The sequence below is a fragment of the Fulmarus glacialis genome, unplaced genomic scaffold, assembly GCF_000690835.1.
Source record: "Fulmarus glacialis isolate BGI_N327 unplaced genomic scaffold, ASM69083v1 scaffold5726, whole genome shotgun sequence".
NCBI lineage: Eukaryota > Metazoa > Chordata > Aves > Procellariiformes > Procellariidae > Fulmarus > Fulmarus glacialis.
The window spans coordinates 67292-78601 of NW_009216110.1; the positions used below are offsets into that span (position 1 = coordinate 67292).

The window sequence follows — 11310 nt, forward strand, 5'->3', positions numbered from 1 at the left end:
TGTTCATCAATTTATATTTAAGGACATAAAGGACTATTATGATCTCCTCTGATATCTTATAGAACACACATCAAAACTGTTCCTGCATCAAGCCAGTAACTACTGATTTAGCTAAATCATGAACTTTTTAGTAAGAGTCTTACAGATCATGCAACCATGACATAGATGATGGAAGAACTGGCGTTGCATTTTTCTGTTGGAGGAGATCTCTTACCAGAGCAAGAACATTCAGGAATTCTCGAGTGTCGAAGTGCAGCAAGGTGCGAACATAAGGGTAGACCTCTTCATCCACAGACCCTTCAGTTGAATGCAGCCGGATGAGAAATTCAAAGACCTGCAACGAAAATTCAAACAAACACAGATACAGATACAAACACAAACACAGCAGATTTCCTATGGATTTCAGATAACTGATAGCACAAGCACATGGGAAAACAGCATTGTTACCTGCTTTGCACTCAAGCTTTAAAGCACCTTAGGAGTCCATCAGTGTTCTTACTTGAATGATGTTTGCTGCTGCTTGTTAGTAGGAAAAAAACTTCCCCTCCTTAGACTCACCAACCAATTTAAGATCAATCAAAATTTAAGATCAAGCAAAAATTAAGGCTTATACTTGCAGACTGAAGTGTGTGAAATCAGATAACTCCCCCCTCTTCCTGGCAGCTCTCCTGAGAAGCTGCACAACTCCTCCTTATCCAGGGCACAGCTCCTCTCCTTGTCAGCAGTTCCCTTGAGAAGAGCCAGTCACTCTGCCCCTCACTTTGAGGCACAAAGCTTTTGGCGCTGCAAAGACTGACTTAGGCGCTATTCACCTCTTTATCTCCTCCACTGACTTTCTAGTTCCTGAAATTTGAGCATGTCTTTCAAAATGAAGGCAACTCCTTTTATTGAACCACTGACAGAGGTGTCCAAACCCTCCCAGGGAACGAACAGGGCAGCAACAGCTCCAGTTGTCTCAAACATGCTCTCAACAGATCTGGCTACCAGCAGAAAGAGAGCAGACTGCTGCAGAGTGGCTAGCGCTCGCGAGTATGTGTTAAGATACAAACTGGAATCCCATGGAGAACCGACAGGCAATACATTCTCCTAGCCATCCTCAGGAAATGCCACGTTCTCTCATTTACTCCTATTCCAAGTTAACTTCCCTGCCACCACAGTGGCAGCGAAGCCAGGAGGAATTAGCAGCTTGACTTTCAGACCCACAACCTTCCCTCTTGGCCTTCTTGAACCTGATACCCACCTGCCAGCTAGGAACTCTTAAGAAAACAAAACAAAACAAAAAAACCCAGAGTATAGCTAGAGCGGATTCAAGTATGCAGACAGAAAGGTGTTACTCAAGCCAAGCTCTCAGGACCACTATCAGAGGTCATAAAAAGGAGACGTTGATGGCTCCTCCCCAGAGCTTCTGCTGTTGCTTGGGCTATCACTTCTCCTCAGACCTTGAGCCAGTCTGTTGCTGTGCCAGTTCTAGCGTGTGCAGGGCACAACTTGATAAGGACCATGGGAGAGGGCAACAGCCTAGTGCTTGATCCAGCAAAGGGGAGCAGGTGGTTTGCACACCCTGGGAGGAAGGAGTTTGCAGTAAGCCAGAGCTACCACATACATATAGCTACAAGCTCCGGATTAGTAAAAAAATAAAACAAAACAAACGACCCCACAACCAAAAAATATCTGTTCCATTGTATTGCAAAGAGAAAGTGCAAAACAGAAAGTGCTTCCTCTTACTGAAACCCTGAAACTGAAGTGAAATGCTAGAGACCCAAAACTGGCAGTAAAACTGGCCAGAAACTCAGGAAAGAGTTTTATGAGCACAAAATGATGATCAGGAGCATCCTCTGTTTTAATATATTGTCAGAGATGACTCCAAAGGAGTTAAGCTTTGCCTTAGGCCAAGCTTCAGACACAGCTTAAAGAGAAAGCTCAAGAATCAAACCTTGTCCCAAAAGAGGACAGTAGGGTAAGCCTGCACTGTCACAGGATACCAGCAGCACACAGAAGCCTTAGGGCATCAGCTGCTGTTCCTGAAGTGCCCTGGGAAGGTGATTTGGATGTTAGGTCACAGTTCTTCCTAGAGGGACTAGGCAGAACAACAAAAGAACGAGAGATGGGCAGTCAGCCTATGCTCAGTCCACAGGGTGTAAAACAAGCAGCTTCAGAGTCTATAAACATAGGTACAGACTTTTCTGAAGCAGCTAAGATCCTGTCTTATAAGCAGAATGGCTGGACGTGCTCAGGGCCAACTCTCCCAAACTAAGTACGGCCAAGATGGGTGAATGAAGAGGAATGTAGTACCAGCCTATTGCCTCCTAACCAGAGCTGGAACAGACTGAGAAAGCAGACGATCCTAACAGAGTCACCACAAGACTGGAAAATCATAGAATCATACAATCATTAAGGTTGGAAAAGACCTCTAAGATCATCCAATCCAACCATCAACCCAACACCACCATGCCCACTAAACCATGGCCCTAAGCGCCTCATCTACACGGCTTTTAAATACTTCCAGGGAGGGGGACTCCACCACTTCCCTGGCAGCCTGTTCCAAGGCCAGACCACTCTTTCAGTGAAGAAGTTTTTCCTAATGTCCAATCTAAACCTCCCCTGGTGCAACTTGAGGCCATCTCCTCTCGTCCTATCGCTTGTTACTTGGGAGAATATCAAGCCATGGGTTACTTTCTGCCTTTTCTCAAGAGAAGGAAGAAACTGGCTACCTTTTAAGTTGTCTCAAAGTGGCGCTGACTATCGGAAAAGGGAAATTGTCTTTCCAAACACCATCACCGTGGAATAGTGCTTTGGGAAAGCCTCTTCCCTTTAGTGCTGTGGGCAGGAGGCAGTAACAAGGACATAAGGGAAGGAGTTGTCAAACAGCTTGAATCACAGACCTCACAGCCATCACAGATTCACCTCAGGTCCAAACAACAGATATAGTCATAGACATTAGGGACAATAGGAATGTAAGCTGTAGACCAATCCAAAAATCCCCATACAAAAAGCTGGAATCACATCAACTGGAATCAAATGCTAGGATACAGGCATTTAAGTTCAGAACTGACTGCGTTCTCCTTTCTCTCCAAGTACCAAAAGACAGCTAATGTTAAACCCTTTCCCAGTTCTGTGACCCCCAGAACCTCCTTCCTGCCAAAGGAGGCTCTCAAGAGGGGTTCCTAAGATAAGCCTAAGGAGAGATGTGTTGCAGTACCCCAAACTTATTAAGTAGCTCTGGCAAACAATTGCCCACATATGACTGTGTGAAGTGGCAGAGGAGCAGCCACCACTGAAACAGGTAGCTGGCTGACCCCGCACGCCAAGGGTACAAGGACGCAGTTTGGAGCACTTGATTACAATGTTCTTTTGATCTCAGCTGAACACCTGCAGTTCACATAGTTCCACAAGGCTGGAAATTTCTCTTCAGCAAATACAATGTCTTGATGAGCACAGATGAGCATGAACACACAGTAAAATAATTATGACCATAAAATCAAAAGCCTTAGAGAAACCTGCAACCAAGAGCTACTTAGCAGAGACGTTTCTACCTATTGAACTCTGCCTAGTACTACCTAACTCAGCAGTCATGGCACACTCCACCTCATCCACTCATTTACTAAGTATCTGTGGATATGTGACCTGAATTTAAGTGGTAGGGCAGACATATTCACCCTGCACACGGGAATTACACTTAGAGGACAGATGCATGTGTGTCCTGAATACCTGAGACTGGGATAAGCCTCAGAGGTGAAGATATGGTGACAGGACACCAGGGCGAAGACTGACAGAAATGCATCTAATGGGACCTTCCTCATGGAAAATGACTGCGCTGAACTTTACACTTTGCTGTGCAAAGAGGTCAGAGGTGTAATATCTGAGGCAGGAAAACTCCAACACAAACTGAAGTTTTAGCGACAGCCAAACAGAGGAAGGAATATTTAGTTAGTGTTCTTTGATGTTACCTCACTTTCTACTCCTGTCAATCCCATGCATTTGAAAACAGGGAAGATCCTCCCATATCTGACACATCACAGTCAAGTTTAGAAAGAAGAGACAGCTACAAATTTCTGGTAACTTTGTGGCAAAGAATAAGGAAAAGAACCAGTCAAAATTAGCGCCACTAAGAACTCTGTGTTCCCACACTCCAATTTACAGTTGAAAGAAAAATATTAAGTTTAAATGTTCAGATTGCAACAACTGTTTGATTTCACTCTTTAAAAACTTATTTGGCATTTAGAGTGGTATATACTCATATCACAAGGATACAGCTATCAGATTGATAATAGTTTTCTATCAGAAACCCATGAAATAAGACATACGCAGCTTCTTCTAAAAACCTCATATGGGAAAGTTTCCTTCCGAAAGGTTGCTCACCTGATTTTTAACCAAAGGTACCAGATCCTCAGGAATATCGCCCAATGGATATGCACGGCCTGCCAAGCAGCAGCTATAGAAAAAGAGGGGAAAGGCATTTTTAATACGTCCTGGCATTAAACAGATTGAGGAGAACAGTTTATTTTTTGAATTAGTTTTCAGGATGCTCTGAAAACAAGCCGAACAAATTTATTTTGTAAATCATGAAAGCAAGCATTGCAGACAGCACTGCCGTTAATACACAATAAGCCAATGCACTGCATGAATTTGCATCCAGGGTATACCATTGCACAGCAGAAAAGTAACAGGGAAACTCAGTATTTCTCACAAAAATCTTTACTCTTGCATTTTAGGAAGCAGGAGTAATGCAGAATCTAAAGTTCACCATCTTGAATAGATTCCAGAAAGAGGAATTCACTAATTAATCACTACTGTGCAATCTCAGAATGACCTCCTGCAAATGATAGGCAACACAGTAAGCAGCAACTGAGCACAGCTATCCCAAAAGGCATGGCAGAAAGAGCTAAAATACAGCTTTTCAAGCTACGGAGTCCTTGTTCAAGGAGCACTCTGTCACACACGGGACAAAGAACTCACTCTAACTGAATTCTAAAGATAAAGACGTGGTCTTGGCATATCAGCAGTAACTTGAGTTCTAAGTCTCCAACTTTATCCTACCTATCCACTCACACGGTATGTAACAAGAAGCCATTGTAACTTTAAGTCAGCCGTACAAAGTAGCCATTGCTATTTTACACCATCTCTCAGACCTTGAAACACACTGTGAGATTATGCAACTACAGTGAGGCAAAAATCTGGTGCCACCACTAGGCAACACCTCACACACTTTCTGAAGGACCTTACCTTATATATACAAGCAGCTTGTTGCCCATTACCACCTGCTCGTCTACAAAACAAAAATTATTTGTCACCTTTTCTTCACAAGACAACATATGGAGATGCAATTCTTATTCCCAGCTGTTAGCAAAACATCTCATCTGACACACATGCAGAGTTTTACACACAGTAAGTTGAGCAGCTTTACATACAATAAATAGTACTAGAACACTTCTCTGCTCTCCAAGACCTTTATACTGGGTATGTATTTCCTTTCTGCATCCCTCTGTTGGAAGGGACTAGAAATATTCAAAACATCAAATATCAAAACTAGAAACCCTTAAAGGGAAAGAATTCTGTACCTGTGAGAGACCTCCCAGCATTCAGTGGCGGAGCAATGACTTTGAACAGCTTCTGTAACAAGAAAGAAGGCAGTGCTCCAGCAGCTGGAAAAGCTCAAAGCAAAGAATCTGCATGGTTTTAAAGCAGAGATCAGTGGAGCTTCTTCCCCACAGAAACTCTGCTTTCTCACCATGTCTTACAATTAAAAGGCACAGAGGACACCAAGATGTGGCAAAGAATGCTCTTCCCAGCTGATGTTATGATATATGAAAAAACAGCCTTCATTCAATCAGATCTAACCCTGAGCACAGGCCACACTAGAAAAAGCAATGGTCAGTAGTCCCAGAAGTAACAGTCAGAGCATGACTGACCAGCCCCAATTCCTGTTCCTGAATCTTCCGCCACCAGAGATTACACAAACCTTCAGCCTACCTAGCAGGGTCACCAGAGAGACTTTAGTTTGGGCATGTAGCATGAGGACTCATCTAAATACTTAGCTCTAGAAAGCAGAAAAAAGTTATTTGTACTTGTACAGCTAGTGCTAGGTTTCCAGAAGTCCTTTTTAAAATCATGAACGCCTAAAGAGTCTCCTTCCTGAGGAAAATCAAACGAGATTATAACTGCTAAAAATTGGGCAGTTTAAGATTTTCACGCTCAAATGGACCCAGCTCTCTATTTCAGCACTACTGAGAAAATACCAGCAGTGCTTCCGTAATGAAACATCTTGACGTTATAGCTATAGGCTGCAAGAGCAATTGGTGTACCAGGCACATCTTCAGGATTACCAGCAGCAGCAGCAACAGGGCCTTCAGTTACAGCCTTACACGGAGTCCTGTGCTTACTGTTGACAGATCACACCCAAGGGCTAAGAACAAAGCCTGCTTCAATGCAAGGACTGTTTCTAGCCTTTTTTCTGAATTCTGTACACAGGTAAGTTCACCCTTTGTTTCCATTACTCTTTAATAAATATTAATAGACTATTGTGTCAGCAAAGGAAGAACAGTATGAAAGAAAAAAAGCACGAGGTGTTCATAGAACCTCTCACACCTACACCCCCATTAATGCCATTGTGAAGAAAGTTGATGCTTTCTCAGCACGTCATGCCACGTAGGCCAGGCTCACCACCAGCAACAAAGCTGTTAGCAGACAGTTTTGTAATGCAGTCTCCTTAAGTCATCATGTTATTCTCTTCTGCTGCTTTTGTTTTATATTTATTTTATTAACACAACTAAATATCCTGCTCTAACTTTGCAGAGCATTGCCACCTCAGCAGGGAAATTTGTATTCTAAAGACAGTAATTACAAATTACTTTTCTCCTCTACTGCACCTAGTCAAATAAAGTGCATTATATCATACATGATTTCTCCCTTGAAATGAAAAAGAACAAGAATATATACACACTGAATGAGAAGATAATGCACTGGGTTTGAAATGCTGTTTCTCAGAAAGACTGTGTGCTGAACACACAAATAACAACTCTCTGCACTGAGCATCATTCCTACCTCCATGGGACTAATGAAGTCATTCATCCCACTGTTGTAGACGTAGATCATGGCATCGTAGAGATGGTTTTCCCAGCACAGAAGAACTACCTGCAAGGCAAACAAAGCACAAGGCAGATATACAGCTGCTCTTAGCCCACAGTTTTCTCATTCCCCAGTCTCTCGAGTACAATCTCTGTCCTTGCATTTGTATCATCTGATAGTATGATTTAAAGCAGAATGAGAACTTCCACTCTGCAGAACTAGTCTCTGCAAGGATCCCAAATCCCCAAAGGGAACTTCCAGTTTATTGCTCAGGCAGCAAACATGGAATCTAACTGTCTAGATTCTAACATTCCATAACCTGAGGTTAAGGAATAAAAAAAAATCAGTTCTTCAAAACCCTTGATTGCACTAGTTTGCCTTTTGGTTGAGTTAGTGAATCATTTTGTCAAGTTCCCAAGCAGTTCCCTCCTTGGAATGGAAAGCCAAGCTGTGAGAATAAAAATTGGCGAAGGAAAACAGGACTACCCAGCAGGAACACCTCCTTGTTCCACTAACTTTGTCATGCAAGAGCAAGCACCTGAGCAGAGCAGGCTGGCAGGCACCAAAGTGACAAACGCAACTCCATTTTTTTGTGCCCCTGCAGCCTTTGACGCTAGGTATGGTACTCGAAACAGGAAAGATTGATTGTGAATATCAGGCTAATCCTGACGGACTACTAGTTTCCAACGCATTCAGCTGCTGATGCATTAACCTATGCCAGGACACAAACTGGGGCAGCAAAACATGTCTATAGGACCATGCATGTTACAGGATGGACACAGCCACGCTAAATAACTCCCACATTCATTGAACTTGATCCCAGGCTAAGTTCTGTTACAAATTAGTGACCAAAAGGCTTGAATGGTTTGGACTACGTAAGTCTTATCTGTTGAAAGGTGACACCTTGTTTTCTGTCTGCTACGCTGTGCTTAAAGGCACAAAAAGTTTGCATCACCGACTAGGGGATGTTGTCATTTATTCAGAGGAACTCAATACAGTATGCAGTACAACAGCTCACCTGCTGTATGTCTAAGCTGGTGATATCCATATGCACAATGCAGGCTTCCAAATTTTCCAACCTGTTCTTGTCTTGGAAGTGAAGCAGCAAGTCTTTCATCACTTGTGCTGTGATTCCCATCAGCTTATCACTTAAGATATATGGCTCCAAGCACTCCAGAAAGATGCCTTTAGCTACAGAATTCTCACTCATCTTATCATATATCTGGTTAAATAATAGATCCCTAGGAGGAAAGAAGTGTTTAGTTATCAAATAATCTTATTAAAATCTCCTTACTTATCTACTTTCTGAGAGCTCCAAATTAAACTCCATTTTATCTGTATTTCTCAAACTCAGGAGCTGAATGCCCTGTTCAGCTCCTACACTGATGGAAGTTACAGGCAGCTACACAGAATAAATTGGCTATGGATGATGCAGCAAAAAACCTGTTGTTAGAGGGGAAATGATTACGACAGGAAAATCTATCAAGGCAGCTTCTTTCTTAAGGGGATGGTGTGGGGGAAACAATTCAAAGCAAACTTTTCTTCCTCAACACATCAATGAAAATTTAAGACATGCTTTTCTTTGAGTACTGAGTACCCTGACTTCAGTATCAGTTTTTAAGCATTCTTCTAAACTGTGATGTGATATATGATATGACAATGATGCGATACGACTCCTCTAAACCGTGTGATATTACAGGAGACAGCACTCAGGACTACAGGGGTTGGTGGTCTGCCTTGGGAGACAGGCTTGCAAACTCAGACTTACATGCGCTGGAGTAAGAGACAGTAATCAACTATGACAGGCACCACGTCCTGTGGAAGAAACATAAAAAAGCTATAGGGACTGGCAAAAATCCTGCCAAATAGCACATCCTGCAGAGCACAAAATGAAGCCTGGCCAATACAGAGCAAAATCAATGAGTTATTTCAATCAGCTGGTAGCTGGCACGGTTACAGGTTTTCTTGTATGCTGGTTCATATAGAGAAAAACTCTAGCCACACTTCTGCAGAGGACAGAGAGCGTACAGGTTCTGCCATAACTAAGTCCTGATTTCATTAGTGCACACAACAGAGGTGAGAGTTCAGGTGAAGCACAGCAATATTTTTCAAAAATAGACAAGTAATTTTTGCAGCGAAGCAAAGTCTGATTAAAAAATTCAAAAGATCTATACAAGAGATTCCTCTGGAGAACCATACCTGAAAATGTTGCTCCATAACCTGGATTTTTCCTTGGTCAGGACATTTCTTCAAAGTCCGATCAGCGTAATGGAGAAGGATTTCAACCATCTGAATTACAGTGAACAAGAAAATTCATTCAAATCCTACACTAGAGGCCCTACTTGGTAGCACATTTAATAGACTGACTTGGGGGCTGGCAGCACTGTAAACTCTGTTGTCCCATTTTGGGTATGAACTACTGTGGGCAGGAAGGAGAAGAGTGAAGAGGCTGCCAAGAGATAATGGCATGACATGATATAGAAGTGGCCCAGTGGGATACTGAAGCCTACACTAACTTTAACTGACCAAGAAAGTGGGCAGCCAGTCTGCTAGCAAATTTTCAGGCAGATGAACACATCCTGAAGCACAAGGCTCATCTGGGCCATGTTGTTACCCAAAGCTTAAGTTACAGTTTCTTAAACAGCAAAACTTATTTACCTGCAAATAAAATATACATGAAGAACAAATACAGCTGAATAATTATTGCAATAATTGTGTATTTTAAACATATCCTTCCCAGAAAAAGGTTCCTGTAACAATGGAACAAGATCAGTTGAAGAGTTTATTCCACGTGCATGTGTACATGGAGCAAAGTTTCCATCCTGAGAGTCAGCAAGTTACATATTGATGGACACTTGCCAACCGAAGGTCAGGAAACTCTGGAGTTACCTATAGAAAAGGTTTCTCTCCGTTGTGAGGGACCAGAGATCTCAAGGCCTGGATGCTAATGTCACATTTTGATTTGCTAATGCTGCAGATTTTATCCCCACCTTTACCCAAAAGGTATTTCCAAGTCTCTTCTAAAATCCTACTCACAATCTTAGCAAGAGAGGCACATGTACACGTTCTAGAGTTAGTTGGATTAACTTATGGAGGACAGAAGCCATTCCTTCCAGGAACACAGTTAGTATCACATCGGCATACATGAAAATCCAGTTAGGAAGAGATCAGTGACTCACTCTGTCTGCAATGACTGCTTTCCGCTTGCTTGTGTCCCCAGACAAGCCTAGAAAGAACGGGGGGGACGGAAATGAAGCTTTTCTCATCTAAGCTACCAGTGGAAATACAAAAATCCCACAGCTCAGATGCTAACACCGCTACCCTTGAGATGCAGAGGTCAGGATATCTAAATACACAATTTTGTGTTCTACTTTTAGCCTGCTGTTCTTCTGAAGAGCTTTTTCTCTCAATGTAAAGACTGTTCCAGCACAGGAATGGCAAGAACATATCTGAGTGCTGTTTAACATTGAGGGAACAATTAACGGAGGGCTGTCAAAGACTGTGTACATGAGGCTAATTGCTGAAGGATGCCTTGATGCAAACAAGCTGAATTAAGTGCACTAATAAGGGGAAAAAATTCTTAAATGCCAACTCAAAAAGACAGTAATTCTTTGAATACTAAAAAACTATCTGCTTAACTGTATTATATCCATGCATTAAAATGAAATATATCTTCATATACTAGCAATTTCACAGCAGGACAATCTTATCCTGAGAATCTTCAGTCTCATCTGTCAAAACCATCAGAATTTATTTGCTGAAAAGTCAATGTGTCCAGTCCAAATCAGACCGTTCAAGTGGCAGTTTCTGGCACAATTAACATGTTTACCATAACAAGTTAAGCGCTCACAAAGCATCCTCCTTCATAGGAAACAGTGCCAAAACCCAGCAGTTCTTTCAGACAGTTGTATAGTCAGAGGAGACCTGAATGAAAGTACCTGCTTGGCAGAGCTGACAGAACATCACACTGAAAATTACCTACAGGCCATGCATGACCTTCAGGAGTATTTTAGCAGGCTAAATATTCAACACCTGGATCCACCTCCTTCCAGGCAAAGTGACAACAGGTAGGAGTCACAACACAGACCAAGTTTGATTTTCATCTGAAAACAGCAGGCTGCTAAAGGGACTATGACTCTCAAAAAATCAAACCAATCCATATAAAGGTGGTGTTTCTGCCAAACCCGAAGTAGCACATCCTACTTTCTCTTCTTCGATTCAATTCTCTTCCTTTCCCCCCCCCCC

At 42.4% G+C, this 11310-nt stretch overlaps 1 protein-coding gene across 1 annotated transcript in view; it reads right to left on the minus strand.

Annotated features, from left to right (window-relative positions):
• Positions 1–11310, minus strand: part of VPS8 (vacuolar protein sorting 8 homolog (S. cerevisiae)) — a gene marked incomplete at its 5' end in the record, with an annotated part of 58715 nt that overhangs the window by 44242 nt on the left and 3163 nt on the right. The window contains 9 exons of the mRNA XM_009579164.1: positions 215–334; positions 4360–4432; positions 5224–5266; positions 5559–5610; positions 7042–7131; positions 8084–8306; positions 8834–8880; positions 9265–9354; positions 10245–10291. Coding sequence (XP_009577459.1) covers positions 215–334; positions 4360–4432; positions 5224–5266; positions 5559–5610; positions 7042–7131; positions 8084–8306; positions 8834–8880; positions 9265–9354; positions 10245–10291 — 785 coding nt within the window. The remainder of the gene's footprint in view (positions 1–214; positions 335–4359; positions 4433–5223; positions 5267–5558; positions 5611–7041; positions 7132–8083; positions 8307–8833; positions 8881–9264; positions 9355–10244; positions 10292–11310) is intronic.